We start from the raw sequence: 19,860 nt of genomic DNA on the forward strand, positions 1-19,860 counted from the left end.
AAGTACAGATTTAAGTTGTATACCAAACAGATGTTAAATGTTCAAGCTGATATGGAAATTTTTTTCAAGATTTTATTTTTATTTCACAAACTTTACAAGGAGAATTGCTCTGAATATTTATGTATATCATCATGAAAAACAAAAGGAAACATTAAGTTTCGTATTATGGAGGGATAAACGATAAACACACCAGAGAAAAGCTGTTATGAATGGAAAGTGGAGGAAATGCTCTAGCTACCATAATGTAAAATGTGAAAACTTTTAAATTTACCTTATTTAGCACTTGAAACAATTCTTTTAATATTGCAAAGCCAGTGGAGAAAAAATTAACTTTTTGTAAATCAAGTGTGCAATTGTGCATAGAAATGTTTGATAATGTAAACAGTCCTGTTCAACAAGCATTTATAGGTGGGTCATTCCAGTATTGAATGAACATAATTGTAAATTTACAACCCACTGCATGCTGTTAAACAATGTTCTGCAGTTGTAACTGTGATAACTGACTGATATAAGGAAGTCAGTAGATTTATTAGCTTTTTATTGTCAGACATGGTCAGGTATCAGCAGTGTCTGGTTAAATAGATGTAGATGAGAATTCAATAGAAAATTGAGACTTTTACCTTCCCACTGGTGAAATGGACCAGGAGGGACATATTGAACTGTCCTAATGAAAGACATTGTAACATATAATAATGTTCAGCTATTTTTTTGACACACTTTGTATATTATGGCTGCGTTCTTTAGATTTTGGTGTCCATTTGTATTTATGACGGTTGGGGCATGCTTGTCTTCTGTTCACTCATTCTGTTTCACATTTAGGTCATTTCTGAATAAATTGTTGGAGGTTTCTTCATCAAAAGTCTTGTGCAGCTTAATAGTATGACAAAGAGGCCCACACTTTTTTTTTTACCATCAAGTTGATGTGTATATGATGTGAACTTAAATTTCAAGATCTATTTTTTAACACTCGATTTCTTAATAACCTATTGAATGAGCCTTTAATGCCTCTATCAAGCTTCCTACACAGATACAATTGGCTGAGAACATAACTATGTCTGTAGGTTTTCACCTTTACCTCCCACATGACCTTGACATTGCATTTCTGAATAGTTTTATGTAGCTCATTTTAGACAAGCCACAATGCGAATGCTCTTATCAAACTTCACATTACACAAATACATACAAATGTATTAATGAGAGTACAAATCAATTACTGTAAACGTATTATATTTGGCGTGTACGATATTTGGCGGAAATCGTTTTTTCAACAAGTTAGCGTAGATTTGATTTAGCGCATTCCTGAATTACTTTAAACATCTAGATTTACGGATGGCATTTAGCGATGTACTTGATTTAGTGGAAGCTGCGTTCCGCCAAAGGCGCTAAATAGAATACACAGCCAAATGTAATACATTTACAGTAATTTACTTATGACTAATATATTGATTGAGATACCTTCAATGAAACTTCATGCAGATACATTTGATGAAAACATATGGCATGGTTTTGAATAATCCGAGATTCCTCTGACTCTTAACCCCGCTTTTATTTAGCGGGGGTAAGAGTCAGAGGAATCTCGGATTAGGTTTTGAACTGATTAGACCTAAATCTTGCAGTACGAGTTTTACATTTAGCTTGTTTCTAAAGCTACTCATCCAGCTAGGTATTTCTGTCCTGTGGTTAGACGAGTGAAGTTATCTGAATGTCGAGAGAAAAAATTATTGAAACTCTAGCTATTAAAGTGAAATAAGGTAAATTCTTTCTCTCTGCTAAATGGACATGTTTATTGGAACAGATATATGTGTTAAGTAAATGGCATTTGACATATTGGTTTCGTAAGTGAATAATAATTCTGCACTATGGTTAAAATACCTTGAATATGTTCAAAATGTCAAAAAATAAATCTCTATCGAAAATTGTGTGACCTATTTAGCTAACTAACTTAGGTTATCGAATTTTATTTCAAATAATGTAAAATTTCTCTGCCATGGGTTATACATGTACTTCCAATGGGCATGCATGTATGAGAGTTATTTTAGAAATAATCAACAGACATTAAAGTGCATGAACTTACATTCAATGCCAAAATGTAAATTTTATATAAAAAATAAATCTGAATTTTTGAAATCACATGACGGTATGAACTGCATCATGTTTCACATCACCATACTTCATAAAGCGAGGTGTTAGCTTTAAGAAAAGTGTTTCAGCATAGATCGTTGCCAAGTTCATAATTAAACCTCATGTATTTTCAAAAATGAATTTTATATTTCATATTTACATTCAACTTTCATTTCTGTTGGCATTCCTAGCCATGGAAATAGACATACTATATTTATATCAACATTCATTGTTTACAACTACAGCACATTCATAAGGAAATTGGCTATCATTACCCATGGTAAAGATATCAAAGGCAGAAACAATTGAAACATAGATATAAATATTATGATATATGGTTGTTTGTTGTAGGATGACATTGGTCTCGGTGCAGTTGTGGGCTCAGCGGTGTATAATGTGATGTTTGTCATCAGTGTGTGTGCACTCTGTGCTGGCATGGTAAGTCTTGTATTATAAGAACAGTGACTCTGATGAGTTTTCTACTAATTGTAGATACATACTCAGGGATGTATAATACAACATTGACAATTATGCTGCATATCTGTCGTTTTAAGGATATAAGCAACATTTCAGACATTTTCTCTATAAGTTTTCCTCATCTTGAGATGAAGAGTTTTTATATGATTTCTGAAATAGGTTTAACTTTTATATTTTAGTAATATTAACATTCTTTGTATTTCAGTCCCAGGGTAGCTAGGCAATGATTAGATCACCTAACTAGTAATGCAAAGGTCCAGAGTTTGTTACCTGAGATCGTTCCAAAGTTTTTTCTCTCCAATTCTTTACTACAGTAATGTCCATTTATATACAACTTATTGTAATGCATAAAAGCTGCATGAATTTACATTTTTACTCGTAACAACTAGGAAATATCATAACTCTAAAACAGACATGGTAAAACACCCCAAGATTTCTTGTAAAAATGAGATAGAATGCAAGTGAATTATACGTAAAATGTCACAAAAATTATGTTTTGAGAAACGCTGTGTATGTCCTTAGTGCTTGCTACTGTGAGATGAATTTTCTGGTTAACTTGTGATTATTAAACAAAAGTTACTTCTGCAGTTACTTTTCATGATGGGGAAATTTCACCACAACCAACTAGTTCAGTATGTTAAGCATTACACTACTTCACCGCAAACTGTCAAAAGGGCTGAAATTTAAGTATGTACCAGAAATGGGTCTAAATTGATTTCTGGCATTAGGTGATAAGACTTTGAGAGATTTAATGTCAGTTTCCACTTTGGCCTTAAGAGGACCATATTTTCTGCAAAATTGTAAGATATGTGATATTCCATAAAGTTCTATGAATTGCAGTATGATTTTTGTAGTACTAAAGTATTGTCAATGAATTCTAACAGCATTACTATGTTCTATTAAAAATTGTGATTACAAGTTATGAAATTGATATTTATTGACATGCATATTGATTAATGCAGATAAATTCTTTTTGGTAAGTCACCTGTAGAATACTCTAAGCATAGATTAATGGCATAAATCACTCAGGAAGAGGGAGTTTTTTGATCACTTTTGTAATCTCCTGTAGAAATAATAATCTATTAGTTATTATACTGTTCCTTCAGATTTATTGTTAATAAGAACAAACATGCTTACCGGAGATAATTCAGATTAATCACCCCTAAGTGGTTTTTTCTTATCGGAGTTCTCCTGGCACTAATTTATAGCTGGTATTTTATGAAACCAAACCTAGAACATTATGTATCCTTGGGTGAGGATCTAATTTCTGTAAGTGAAGGGCCACCTGTTGCACCATCATCTAAACAATTGAAAGATGATGAAGAATTATAAAGTGGGGTAAGGCCAATCTGAAAGTAGTCTTCTCTGGAACCACAGGGCCATGCAGTGATGACAAAAGTTATTTGTTTTAGTATACAGCTGATTCAGTATTATTTAAAGCATTCTAAACTCCCAGGGCTTCGAAGATGATCGATTTTTATTATTTAATTAGTGCATGGTCCTTTAAAGAGATGTCATTTGAGAATATATTGTCCTTCAGCTAGGCCACTTATTTTGAGATACATTCAAAGAACAATGATCACCATCAGTCTACTTTGGTCCTAATTCTGGTCGTAACTTTAAACTACACGTATATCAAACAACAGTATAATATATACAAGTTATAATTTCAGTATGAAGGATTATAATTTTAGTAAAGAGCTAATTAGATTTACTGTGCACATGCAATGCCACAAACACATGCATTTCCTAGTATTTGCTTTCTGAGGACTAGATCATTGCCATCATGATGCAGAGTAGTAGATAATAGACGTTTCTCTAAGATGTTTTAAAACAGTGAGTGTTCTTTGACAAGCATCCAGCATTGGAAGTGAAAGTCATGCACAGATCTTTCGGATATGACCTGAAAATGAAGCTCCCATCAACGGGACGCTAGGACTAAATGTTAATTGGCACAAGGAAGAAATGAGTACCTTGCATAGTCAAAAATTTGTGGCAGTTCACCTAAAGCTGGTGACGTCTAGATGAGTGAAAATTCTCAAAACATGTAACAAACACACCAAGCTTAGCTCATCTGTCTGCCCATCTGTCGAAGTGTCACACATTGTGTGTGGGCCATAACACTTTGTAGTACATACTAGACATTGGAGTTTGAATGTTTTCCCATTGATCATTTGTTTTTACATGTAGATGGGTGACCTTAGTCTAGATTTTAATGACTATTTTCCATACGGTATATTGTATTGATGGATGCAAAATGTATGGGAATTTTGGAAATGACTCCCCACATGCGAACCTTTTGTGAGGGTTAATTAACCTACAATGTTCGGAATCACAATTATCAACAATACAATGAAATTTCTATAACAGTAATTAATTAAGTTTGTCACTTTGATATACATGTAGCAACTGAGTCCATGAACTCATTTCTGTAATGGGGGTACTGGATTATTATAGTTCTTGTAGTCGCATTACAATAATGGTCAGAGTAACTCGTATTACATGTTATTTAGATTTTGTTCAAGGCTGTATTGGAGAATGTATTGGTGGCGGAAAGGATAAAAAATACCATATAAGAGAAAATAAACAATATAATTTCACTGACCATAAAAACTTTATAATAATTAAATGACATTAAATGCTTAATCAACAGAACTCTCTGCAAAACAGATATGCATAAAAGCATAATTAACGATCTAGGACGTAATGAACAGACAAATGGTTATCTTTACAAAATGAACAATACATAAAAACAAGACAAACCACTTGATTTGCAGCAAATGGTCTTAAGTGCACAACAAACTGTTATTTTGCAAATAAATGACAATAAAAAAAATCAAGATAAACGGTTTCACACCATGAGTGCAAATCATCTGTACATGCTTCCAAGCTTGAATGGGATGTAGCTAATTGCATTGTAGTTAAAGAACCGATCATGTGAGAAACAAAAATGATGGATTAAAGAATATTGATTAAAATGTCTTGTTTAATTCACTGTCATTGTAGAACTGTTACAGAGCACTAGTTAAACAGGAAGTGGCTTAACATTTCTGTCACTTTCTCTGTCACCGAAGAACTGTAAGATGCAAATTTGCTGTAAGAGGACGGTCGATTCTGTAGAGTCATGGGAAAAGGCCCTCTATGTACTCAATGTTAAGAGGTGCATTTTTAAATCATTAAGTTCACACTGAAAATCTCGACATTTGTCTATAAAGCATGCTGATAGTATGTTTTATCCAATACGATGTCCATAATGTTGGACATGTCTGTTTATAAATGGCCGTAAATTTATTCATTTTATGGTCAAAGACTAATGCTCGAATCAAAACCCAAGGTTTGATACCAATCACAGTGACTTAGATTCCCCACTTAAGGTGGGGTGTAATTATTAGCAATCACGAGTTTTAGTAGGTGAGAACACCTGACTAGAAATATAGGGGTCTCGGATTCAATTCATGGTCGAGCCAAACCATGAATATCGACCTTTATAGCTCAGTGGTTAGAAAACCTGACTAGTAATATAGTGGTCTTAGATTCAATTCATGGTTGAGCCAATTAAACGATGGATATCAGTCTGGATAGGTGTGAATAGCCATGGTCAATAATGTGTAAAGTAACAAGACCAGGTATTTTTAGCAGACCAAAAATTAACTGCACTTCGAGATAAACCATGTAAAATTAGAACTCTGAACCTTGAAGACACTTCAACATAAGCAGGGAATTTGAGATTACTGTATTTGAAATATCAGGAGTTTTTAAAAATCATTTGAATAGGGAATGTGGCTGTGTGGAACTGAGGATCAATTTCGACATAGTGGGGTATTCGAGATAACTTGTATTTGAGATATTGGTATTCGCCTGTAACTGATAAATTTCCTGTACTGGACAGGTTATACATCTTCACTGGTGGCCTTTGTTCCGAGACTGCACCTTCTACACACTCAGTGTGGCAGCTTTGGCGCTTGTCATATTGGATGAATATGTCTACTGGTAAGTACATGTTTTTAATAATTACTGCTTTAATGTTAAGTACATCACTATTTGTGGAATTACTGTCTAGTTTGTTTGACGTATAGGGAATTAGACACAGCTAGCAGAAGCTGCTGTTTATGTTTGCCTATGCTGCAACTTGTATAGGCCTCAAGTCAATTTGAGGAGGTACATGTATGGTTGGCTTCAAGGTGTACATACAGGTGTTTGGGGGGTATTTTGATATTGATATTTGTTTTATTTGTAAACAATTTAGATTACCAAATGTTTACATACAGCAATAATATATATTTGAAAAGATAGTCACTGGAGACATTGGTGGATACAGAGCGTCTCAAAAGAAATGGAACCTTAAAAAATTTGTTTTCTTGTAATTATTATACATGTATTAAGAAAATCTGTTTTTGAAGAGGGTCTGGGGTCTAACCAAAGAATATTCTATAGACTACTTTCATCACAAACCTCAGTGGATCTTTGCTATTGGAGATGAGTACTTACTTAATAAAACTAAGATGTATCAAGAGGGCCTGAAAAATAAAGCACAAGGTCTCTTGGAGGTCGACTGGAGACATTAGAGTACTAAACAAGAGAAAATCATTATTATAGTGCATATTCCACATTGTCTAACCCCTCCAATTGCCCTCAAAGAGATCTTGTGCTTTATATTCATGCCCTTGTATATTCAACTGTGGTGTATATATACAGTATACATCATGAGAATTGGCTGATCAAAGATTGACAGAGTTGTGCCCCTTGGACTTAGAAAATTTTAACCAATTCATTATGTTTGCATGATGCTCATAAATATCTCCAAAAGAGGCACACATTAACATTTTGAATTTAAATTCAGGAAAAATATGTCACGAGATTACACAGGTCAAGTTCATGTAAGGTTCAGTTGAGATTTTATTGGCAGAGTTGTGCCCCTTGCATTTATAAAATTTCAAATAATTCATACAATATAGTTTCAATTCATTATCTTAGTCATACACGAACATTTTTATTGGAAATTTGAGATATGGATATACGTCCTGAAAATATGCAAGTAAAGTTCATATTTGTTTCCAGTTGAATTGAGACACTTGAATTTTGAAAAATTTCAAACGATTCACAGTTTCTGCTAATTCTCAAGATTTATATCTATATCCAAAATTTATTTCAAAATGTCCATGATGGTGTGAGATATCCAAAATTTATATCAAAATGTGCATGATGGTGTGAGATATATTTATATCACGAATTCAAAATGTCCATGTATGTGCGAGATATATCTATATCCAAAATTCAAAATGTCCATGTTGGTTTGAGATTTGTCTATATACCAAATACTAAATGACAGAGAATATACACAGGTCAAGTCCGTATAAAGTTGCAGACTAATAACTTTTGGCAGAGTTATGGTCCTTGGGTTAAAGAAATTCTAAGCAGTTCATAGTTTTCATTGGTTATTTTGAATTGAACTTTTTGCCAGTGGACGCATTCATATTGCTCCGACACAGTCACTTTCTGGATGCTTGACAATCACCAGTTACAGCTCTATAATATTGACAATAAATGTCAACCTCCTATTACTGCTTATGTAAGGTGGGAATTTTTAATGCCTCAAGAGACTGACCCATTTTATACAGAAGCATGTACATGTAGCTCTGTCAAGGTGTTGATATTAATTGTTAACTTTCTCAATCAGTTTAATTTTTCTAGGTATGCTTCATTGTTATTAAGGGTTGTACAGGAAATGTAAATAATTTTTTGGTATGCTCTTTTGAAAGTGGGGTAATACATATATTTCAAAACTGAATGACAAGTAAGGAATTTTATCTGATTCATCTAATTTTTAAATTTTTTTTTTTTTATAGAATTGATCAATATAGTGCACAAGTAATTGACAAAATGACCTAATCCATTGTAAGTTGATACATATTTGGGATGATGGAAAAGTTGATTATTCGATGAATTCTTATGCTCTTCCATGTGAACTGCACCCCATGCTGGAACTAAGGAGCTTCTGAGAGCTCCACCCCTGGATCTCTGTGATACTTATTTCTGGAAACACATGCAGATCCATAAATTATTTTTTATTGAAGGGTTTTTTAACAATTAATAAATATTAGCTGTGAAGAGGTATTTTCTGACTACTTAATATCACATACACTAAATATACTAAATAACACAGCTTTTAAAAGACAGCACCACTTGAATATAATTATAGTATCATGCACATACCTTTCATACAATTACTAGGTACCTATCATAGCACTAAAAGTCCTTATCTGGACTTATCGTCAATGACATTGCACAATTTGAAATTGAAAATTATAAAAATTTGACACCTACATGTAATTTAATGTAAGTGATTTGGCTTAAAAACTGCCCCCTGCGTCATCTTCACTAGTTAAGGGTTTTTGGTCCACTCCGCTCCCCACAAACGAAGTGGACCGAAAAGCCTTGGCTATATAGTGAAGATGCTTTGCATAAGCTAGGAATTTAATACTTTCCTGGAATGGGGGTTGGGTTCCAAACACTTTTTATGCCCCCCTTTGAAAAAGAGGGGGCATATTGTTTTGCACCTGTCGGTCGGTCTGTCGGTCGGTCTGTAGACCATGTGTTGTCCGCTCAATATCTTGAGAACCATTCACTTGATGATAATGATATTTCATATGTGGGTTAGTTATGAGTAGAAGAGGATCCCTATTGTTTTTCAGGTCAAAAGGTCAAAGGTCAAGGGTCAATCTACTCTGGACATAGGAATATAATGTCTGCTCAATATCTTGAGAACTCTTTGCTTGAAAGACATCAAACTTGGCACACTGGTACATCCTAAGGAGTAGATGACCTCTATTGATTTTGAGGTCATATGGTCAAAGGTCAAGGGTCAAACTGGGCATAGGAATATACTGACCATTCAATGTCTAGAGAACCCTTTGCTTGACAGACATCAAACTTGGTACACTGGTACATCTTCAGGAGAAGATGACTACTAATTATTTTAAGTTCACATGGTCAAAAGTCAAGGGTCAAATTGGACATAGGAATATACTGTCTGTTCAATATCTTGAGAACCCTTTGCTTGACAGACATCAAACTTGGTACACTGGTACATCTTCAGGAGTTGATGACCCCTATTGATTTTTAGGTCACATGGTCAATCCACTCTTGACATAGAAAGATATTGTCTGCTCAATATTTTGAATTGATAATACTACTCTCAATCAAATGATGTGTGTGTGTATAACCCTTTTGAATTTTGCACCATGGGGGGCATATGTGTTTTACAAACATCTCTTGTTACAAATTTTCCTTTTAGTCTACCCATGTAAAATGTATCACATTTGTTTGTTTCGAAAATGAAATTTCTGTGAAATTATTTATAGTCCCATATGCATTCTTAGTCCTGAAGCACCCAAGGTTGCATGTATTCCCTATACAAATCATTGTTCTGTGGTCTGATGTACATTTAATCTGGTTTTAGTAACATTTTCACTGCTACAAGTATATAAAATATTCTGATTTTCATATGTACTGCATAACAGCCACTTAAAAGTCAATTAGTGGTGTGGAAGATTGGGCTTGCTTAATAATTATTGATGGCTGATTCAGGAAAATTAATGAATTCCATGTGATCAAGTCTTCTTAACGTATAGAATTATTAGTCTTTCCTGATAGTATACACTGCATATAATGAAAAGGGGGTGGAGGGTAGAGTGATTAGATCTGGACGGAGTGCATAATTAATGAATATTAATTCCATCTATACTTCTTAGAAATTACTTCACTGCATAACTGAGTCTTCTTCTATTTCATTCTGTGTGTTGGTATTAATAGATGTTATAAAACTCAGATATACAGTAGAAGATATAATGTTTGGTGTTTAGATGTTGTTATTATAGGAAGCAGCTGGGTGGATGACCTAGCTACGGGCTGGGTGGATGACCTAGCTACGGGCTGGGTGGATGACCTAGCTACATGTACATATGATATATATACGTATCTATTTCAGCTTCCTCAGCAAGAAAACTTTGTGCTTTTCTTGCAAAATGTTTTTCTCGGTCAGGAAATATTGTGAATAGTTCTACACATTCTAAATCCTATGCATATTTATTACAACAGCTGTCCACTTAATCTATAGAAATACTTTTGTCCCGTTTGATCTAAATCGACCATTTGATTAGACTTATGGTAAGAGGTTTAAGATGCAGACTAAGGGGAATGGCAAGGCATATAAAGTCTGTTTATATTATCGAATTTCTAGGGTCCCATGGATATTTACTTCATATTAATATTCATAATTTGTGATATCCTCATTGCAAATTATTTCTACAATTCAAAAGGACTTTGGTATGAGACTGGTGCAAACTGCAAAGTGTGAGACCCCGGCGCACGCCTTCTCGAGTTTTCATCTTTCTATTGTTTAAAGAATAAATTTGATCAAAACGACAAAGAACAGTACGAAATACTTGCAAGTACTAATACATTCTTCTGTTATTAGTTTCACCTTTGAATACATAATTGACTGAAATTAAAGAAACCTTAACAACTTACAGCTATGCATTAGTTATGCTTATATGTACTTGTATGTGTCAAATCATTTCATTCAATAATATGGTCCAATGAAATTATTCTTTGTACCTTATAAAAATGATTTCTGTCAAATATGTTATTCAACAGTAAAGCAAATGATAAGACTTTAGTCATAAGTAAGAATATGATACAATAAATGTGCTATTTGCATTTCATTTATACTGAATAGAAAAAATAATTTTTCGGGAAAAAATTAATTTTCATAAACTGGTTCTGATCAAATACTTCAATGGTTTTAATGCATTTGGTAAATTATGACAATTAATTGGTTATCCGTAAATTCATCTTATTTCAATTTGTTATAAAAAAAATCTTCAATAAAGAAATATAAAGAAGAATGTTGGCAGGGATGCAATAAAATATCAGTAAGACCATCTTTGCAATGTCACATCCCCACTTTCTCGGATAAGGGTGGGGACACAAGAATATACTCCCAGTTTTATTGTAGAATAAAACACAAATCTTGCAACAATGTAGTTCAATGGGAAAAATACAGTGACAAATATATATGCAGTTAAACTTCAGTTCTCGAACACCGATATGTCGAATACCCTGGATATCTTGAGATAAGTTTGTGTTCTCAATAAAATCTCTTATATAAATGATTCCAATGATTAATTAACCTTGTTAATATAATGAAAACAATAATCTCGAATACCACAGTTATCTCAAAGTGAGACTAGGAACCCATGTTTTAAAATCAAAATTAGTATAATTCTATGCTCAATGGAGCAGTCCATTAAGTAAAACATCTTTGTATGGTTTTAGTGCACCACTCTGTTGATTACAGCTAGCAGGTAGAGATAGGCGTCCATCACACACAAACTACATGTACCTGTTTTACCGAGATAATTACACTGACTAATTAAGCCCCAAGCTGTATTTTAATTTCAATTACATAAGCACAGGGTTCTGTATATCAAAATAATGCAGGTGAGGTTAGTGACTAATGGGTAATGCAATTTAAAATAAAACAGCTTGCCAAGATTAAACTTATCAAAGTGAAATTCGTAAATATCATAGGGAAGCCAAAATCTATAATTTAACTGATGTTGCTGGAGAAATACAACCACACTAACAACCACACACAACCACAGAACCACACACACAACCACAGAACCACACACACAACCACAGAACCACACACAACTGCAGAACCACACACACAACCACAGAACCACACACAACTGCAGAACCACACACACAACCACACACACAACCACAGAACAACACACAACTGTAGAACCACACACACAACCACACACAACCGCAAAACCACACACACAACCGCAGAACCACACACAACCGCAGAACCACACACACACAACCACAGAACCACACACACAACCACAAACAACCACAGAACCACACACACAACCGAACACATAAACAATTCACAAGTTAACATATACTAAATAATTAAATGTCACTACATATAATGTTTAAAGGTTAATAATGTTGATTTAAAAAAAAAGAAGAACCTTTGTTATATCGAACTCCTACATATTCTGAAGTTTGATCACGGTCTTGTCCACTTCAAGATATGAAGGTTTAACTGTAGTTATATTAATTAGTTACATGTATATTAATATACAATTATGGACTGTTTAGCAGTGATAACCCTACTAAGACCTGATAATTTGTGATATCTCCCTGCTAAACAGTCTATAATAGTTTTATTATCCTGAAGAATCTAAACGTTAAAAAAACTATCACACTTACTGACTTGTGCTATGTATCTTTTCTATTTAAAACATCAACAAATTCGTAATAACTTCTCTGCAGAAAATTCTGATAACTATTCAATAGTTTTCGAGGGGTGAAATCAATGTTACCCTCAACTACATACATTATAATGTTTTACACTCAATGTCATGCATTTATTAGATATATATATGTTAACAAAAGCAAAACATTGAAGTTTGAGAAAGTTAAACGAGAGAAAGCTTTCAGTTGTGACGTCACAGTAGAATGACGCAAAAATATAATGTCAAACGTCAACATTTCATAACGTATTTCAAGACAAAAACGTAAACATCAACTGAAATGCAAAATTGCATTAGAATGGAAATATTTTTCTTCTCGATTGTTATTTGCCGTTAATGTTGACGCTGAAGTTTATGATTAACGATCCCGTGTATTTTCAATTATTTTTAGTAGAGCTTTCTCGCTTGTGCCATTAAAAGTTATCTTCTAAAGGGAGACAACACAGTTGTCACCCTGCACAGACATCACGAATTGTCTCCCTCCACGTGACCAGCCCTAGACCAATGAAATTGACTGTATTATTCTGAAGGATAATAATTTAAGTTATCAGTGTTCAGACTTTGCACACTGCATGTACTTCCATAATTTTTGATGTCACTCCAAGAACTGTTTCTGGTCCCTATAGTCTTGGACCTACTTGTGATTTCTCAAAAATTTGAGTTTAAATACTTAGATTGTTCATTTGAGGTTATGATAAAAACAAAAAAATGAGGGGTTGTCAGTATAATGAGTAAATTATGATATTTTTATTACGTGCACCCCCATTTGTCAAACGGCAATATCAGAATTCATTGAAGAAGTCCTAGAATATGTTCATAAAATTTTGTTTGAGGTATGATGCTGCAATTTTTTCCCTCAAATATGACATAAATATGTCTAACTAAATAATTAAAAGTGAATTTTTAACACAGTTTCATGAATTGAATTCAATACAGGCCCTCGGCAGTCAAAAATATGGCACTGCAACACCACTAATATGAATATTTTAAAAATTTGACTTGTAATTTTTCATTCAAACTCGTATATTATGTTCATATATGAATGCTTGTTAAAATACATTTAAAAAATCTGCCCTTTCTCAGCATAATATTTTCACAGCATCTCAATTTATAATTACATTTTTGGGCCAAAATAGCCATTTTGAAGATGATTTTCACATAATAGAAGATAACAAATATATAACAAGATAACAAATATATACCAACATAACAAATATATAACAAGTGCAGAATTGTTTTATTTAATTCCACAAGTGCATTATTGCATATCATGATTTTTTTTTTTAATTTACAGATACTTTTAACATGTAATACCCCTGTATATCAATGTACTTCTGGTTTTATGTGTGAATTAGATGACAAAAAATGAAAAGAAGATTGGAGCCATTGTCTACTCAAATTTAAGTGATTGAGTGTTATTGTATTCATTTTACTAAATTAAAAAACATCCAGGTAAATGTAAAAATATGTTTGATAATAATAGTACGTGAACCAATGAGTTCGATCTGCGGACATGACAGTACTAGACCCCTACTTTAAGTAACTTCTACAAGCATTGCAATTATTGTATACTAGCTGTTGTAAAATATATGGATGAAAGGTGAAGATAACGATCGAACAGTGATCAATCTCACAACCCCTAGTAAAAAGGAATATAAAATACAGAGTTGGGCAAACAGGGACCGATGGATATACCAGAGGTGGGATCAAGTGTTTAGGAAGAGTAAACATCCCAGATGTACTAAATTTTAGATGATGTCAAAATTAAATTTGTAAATCTTGTGGAACAAAGAATGTCTGTCTTTAACTTATCCATTAATAACGGTGTTATGATTGAAGGTATGAAGCCCTCATCCTGGTTGTACTGTATCTGGCCTACATTGCCTTGATGTATTTCAACTCTGCCATTGAAGAATGGATTGTACTAAAGTTTAAAAGCTGTTGTAAGCCTTACTCCAAGAGAAAGAATGAACCAGAAAATGTGGCTTTGTATGAGAAACTGAGGAACCCTGGGAAGGTGAATGGGGCGGTGTCAAAAATGGAAAATGGTGGAGGTGAGTTAATGAAGGGAGTTTAATGTCGATCAGTTATAGATTAAGACCTCTAAAAAACTTTCAAAATAAGATATGACTGCTATCAAACTGCATTGATTTTGTTTCTGGGAAAGTAGATAGTTTTAGTTCAGGGATCTTAGTTCAGATTTTAGATACCATAAACAAAATTTTTAGTGAGGAATTAATTTTGGCATTATTATCGAGGGTGCTGAGATCGCTAAAATTGAATGTTGCTAACAATATAATTCCATATCCTACATGTAGGTAATAGTTATCTTTCTTGGAATTATAAATTTGCTAAAATTTAAACTCTCGTTATAGTAAATACATACATTTATATACACATTTTTATGGAAAAATCGCTTTTGAAAGCTGTCTCTCGTTTAACTTATGCCAAAGAGGATATCAATTTTGTCCAGTCTCAAGCATGCCAGTTTTCTTTTCTCAATTATGGTTAAAACTGTTGTAATGATTAATATATGTTGGATAGATTGATTATTGTTTAACGTCCCTCTCGAGAATATTTTACTCATATGGAGATGTCACCACCAGTGCTCCCACTGGACCAAAACTCCCTTTCGCCACTTTTTCGGGGTGCGGCGCAGCGCAAATAATCTCATGCTTTACAATTATTTCCATCATATTATTTTATTCATTACACTGATTTTAGCATTTTGAATCAGTTATTAGTACTTAATCATATCCACCTACCATACCTAAACACTTCTTTCTGAATTATTAAGAAGTTGATTTGTTTTTTGATAAATATAATCTATTATGGAAATCAAAAATCAGATAATAAATCATATAAATATAAACTTCATGATGCTACACCCTTCAGTGAAAACATTGTGTACTTTGCCCGAAATACAGATGTCACAAAACATCAAGCCCAATTTAGAGTCGTATCTCAACCATTCCCTATTAAATTTCCGTTTTGGTATGGAAGATTTTGCAATTTGGACAGAATAAGATGTTTAAGCAGGTGGGGTTGACTGTAAAGCCAAACAATGATATTTTTTTAATTCTAGACTGACTTGGGTCAGAAGCTACGAGTTTAGTGTCAAAATAGAATGGGGTGCATAGTCTTATGAGATTAACATTTTTATACTGTTGCGCACCGAACTTCAAAGAATTTTTTTTATTAAAATTGCTATGTCCATATCAATGATGACCGACCGCATTGTTTATGAAATATCGAACTAAAATCAAACACATCAAAATTAAAATCTTGTAATCAACGAGCTTGGCCGCAAAAACAAACAATTGATGTATATACATTATACACAATAATACGGCCAATTTAATTACCGGTCGGTTCTGTGGTTAAGAATTGACATTAATGTGAAGATGATAACACGATAATGAATAAGACTTCAAATGTTAAACAATTGACCACAGCAGGGTACACAGCTGTCCGATGTACTTTATTACATAATCACCGACTTTTTTGCAGCCATACATTACTTGAGACTATTATCTGGCCATCGTGACCAGCTCTGTGTACACTGGAGCGACGCGAGATTTCCGGTCGCACGAGTTGACTGAATAAACAAATTTTGACTGCATAAACAAACAGGCGATAATGTGTCACTGACAAAGGAAAACACAAGACAGATTTTAAAATACAATTTACTACAAAATGGGATTTTCGCCACTTTAATTTTTTTTTTCGCCATTTTTGAAAAAAATTTGCCATTGGCGAAAATGGCGAAGCCCAGCTCGAGCACTGGTCACCACTGCCAGTGAAGGGCTGCAAAATTTAGGCCTATGGTCGGCGCTTATGGCCTTTGAGCAAGGAGGGATCTTTATCGTGACACACCTGCTGTGACAAGGGGCCTCGGTTTTTATACCCCCAAAGGATGTTCAGGGGGGTATATAGGAATCACTCTGTCTGTCTGTCTGTCTGTCCATCCGTCTGTCTGTCTGTGCAGATTCGTGTCCGGTCATAACTTCTTTGTACTTTGACTTAAGCATACCATATTTGGCACACAGGTGGATCACCATGAGACGATGTGTCGAGTAACTTCATGACCTCTATATGACCTTGACCCTTGACCTCAAGTTCAAAATTAATGGTTTTTTACAATGGATTCGTGTCCGGGCCATAACTTCTTTGTTCTTTGACATAGGCATACCATATTTGACACATGAGTGTATCACCATGAGACTATGTGTCATATACCTTCATGACTCCATATGACCTTGACCTCAAGGTCAAAAGTAAAGGTTTTTACAATGGATTCGTGTCAGGACCATGACTTCTTTGTTCTTTGACATAGGCATACCATATTTGACACATGAGTGTATCACCATGAGACGATGTGTCGGGTACCTTCATGACCTCTATATGACCTTGAACTTTGATCTCAAGGTCAAAATTGATTATAGGGTTTTGACATAGTCATACCATAAGACATGGGTGTATCACCATGAGACTATGTGTCATGTACATTCATGACCTTTTTATGACCTTGACCTTTGATCTCAAGGTCAAAATTATAGGTTTAAGCTATAGATTTGTGTTCGGACTATATCTTCCATTTTCTTCTACAAAGGGATACCATATTTTTACACTCAGGAAAGAGGTAATTTATACCTATTAACAACACCCTTTGGGAGATTGGGGTAAGCGGGGGGTATTCTTAGTGAGCATTGCTCACAGTACCTCTTGTTGTGGTACCATTTCATCCGAAAGACTGCCCCATTTAGTTGCCTCTTACGTCAAGCAAGGGGTACTGAGGACCTATTATAACCCGGATTCAGGATAGCTGACTTATAAATATACATGTGACAAGTCAACAGGGTTTTTATCAAGAGGTTAGAATTGGCTAAAACATCAGATCACACAGCTTTAAAGGGACATGGACACGATTGGAGCTGAAAACTGTCAAATTTTATTTTTTCATTTTTAATGGTTACAATGTTTAACTAATGTATTTCTTATGGTCAGCACTAATTTGAATATTAGTTTGACTTGTGCCATGTTTTTGTTTACATATAGATTGCTTAATAAAAAATGTTATGTTTGAAACAAAATGAAATGTATTAAACACTATAGAAACTATTTAATTGTATCCAGAATTAAATTGTAAATAGAAAAATCTGCTTGAAATGAACTTTTACTAGTATATTTAACTATAGATGTAAACAAAAACATGGCATGATCGAGCTTAAATTTAAAAAAATGTTTATGTAACAAAGAATTATGAGCTCTGTATCTCCCATATACCTTGACAACCAACATTCAAATTTTTGCTGACCATAAGAAATACCCTTTTTAAGCATTGTAAACATCAAAATTAGGAAAATAAGATTTTAAAATTTTCAGTTCAAATTGTGTCCATGCCCCTTAATTATACCCCCCGCAACAAGTTGTTGGGGGGGGGGGGGGTATACTGGAATTGGGTTGTCCGTCTGTCTGTCCGTCCGTCCGTCTGTAGACGCAATGGTTTCCGGGCTCTAAAGCTTTATCCTTTCCACCTACCGTCACCATATCATATATATGGACTACCCATGGGATGAATATGTTCCCTATCGATTTTTGGGTCACAAGGTCAAAGGTCAAGCACACTGGACATCGAAGTAGCAATATGGTTTCCTGGCTCTAAAACGTTATCCTTTCCACCTACAGTCACCATATCATACATATGGACTACCCATGGGATGAAGATGTTCCCTATCGATTTTGGGGTCAAAAGGTCAAAGGTCACGCACACTGGACATCGAAGTAGCAATATGGTTCAGTTTGTCATGCCATTTGTTTTTTACACTCAGAAAAGAGGTAGTTGATACCTATTACCAACACCCTTTGGGAGATTGGGGTAAGTGGGGGGTATTCTTAGTGAGCATTGCTCACAGTACCACTTGTTAAACTAGATATTAAATCAAACATTGTAATTTAAATATTTTGTGTGTTTAGAAAAGTTGTTTATAGGTTGTCTCCCCAGTGTCAGATTACACAGTGTCTTTGTTTTGTTTTTAGATAAATGGGACAGTGTACAGACTGCGTCCCCAGACTCGGATTACAACTCTGAGGAGGATGCCGGTGATCAGGACATCATGTATAAAGAGATCGGTCAGTAGAAAGCAAACCATACATATTTACAGAGTTTTTCCTTTAGAAATGATTCACTGTGACAGTGATGTTTCCAGAGAGTGGTTAGTCTTGAAACTCTTTACAAAGCCAGTGATTTAAAACTGCGTTATTGAATTGTAACAGCATTTGAAATCTATGTCACGCCTCTATAAAAACTATTTACCGGACACATGATTCAATGTAGTGACTGTGATGTTGTACATAGTCACAGCAATTGTGATCTTTATACCTACAGTATCACTGTACCATGAATTTCACAAGAGTGTTTCTACTTTTTATGCTCCCTGAAAAATTTTGGGGGGAGCATATAGTTGTCATTATGTGTGTCCATCCGAGCTCATATTTCCTAAACCTTTCATCAGAAATTGATCATAATTGATCTCAAATATTCCTTGGGACATGGACATTGGATGAAGGTCATTTTGGAAAGATCAAGGTCACTCGGAACATATACTTTATGTAAAGTTAAAGTTCCTTATTTCAACAGTTTTTGAATAGGTATTTCAAAATCCTAATTATATCTCATGAATAAGTAATAGGCAAATGGCTTTCAGACAAAGGTCACTCAAGGTCATTTTGTAAAGGTCAAAGTCACTCAACACATTCCTTATGTATGAAAAAAAAAATTTCATTTCATCAGTTATTGATCATTGTGTCATTCATCATATGAAGTAGTTAATTGGTTAAATGCAGTTCAGGGAACATCCATCAATCAGTTTCACTGATTTTCTTGTCCTTGACTTTAATATGTAATTAGAATTACACCTATTTCCTG

General features: G+C 34.2%; 1 protein-coding gene across 1 annotated transcript in view; it reads left to right on the top strand.

Moving 5' to 3' along the window:
- The window catches only part of LOC125659741 (probable sodium/potassium/calcium exchanger CG1090), a 40,689-nt gene that overhangs the window by 13,940 nt on the left and 6,889 nt on the right, over window positions 1-19,860 (top strand). Inside the window, exons 4-7 of the mRNA XM_048891505.2 lie at window positions 2,473-2,559; window positions 6,488-6,588; window positions 14,772-14,986; window positions 18,972-19,064. Coding sequence (XP_048747462.2) covers window positions 2,473-2,559; window positions 6,488-6,588; window positions 14,772-14,986; window positions 18,972-19,064 — 496 coding nt within the window. The remainder of the gene's footprint in view (window positions 1-2,472; window positions 2,560-6,487; window positions 6,589-14,771; window positions 14,987-18,971; window positions 19,065-19,860) is intronic.

Source organism: Ostrea edulis, chromosome 9, assembly GCF_947568905.1.
Source record: "Ostrea edulis chromosome 9, xbOstEdul1.1, whole genome shotgun sequence".
NCBI classification, from domain to species: domain Eukaryota; kingdom Metazoa; phylum Mollusca; class Bivalvia; order Ostreida; family Ostreidae; genus Ostrea; species Ostrea edulis.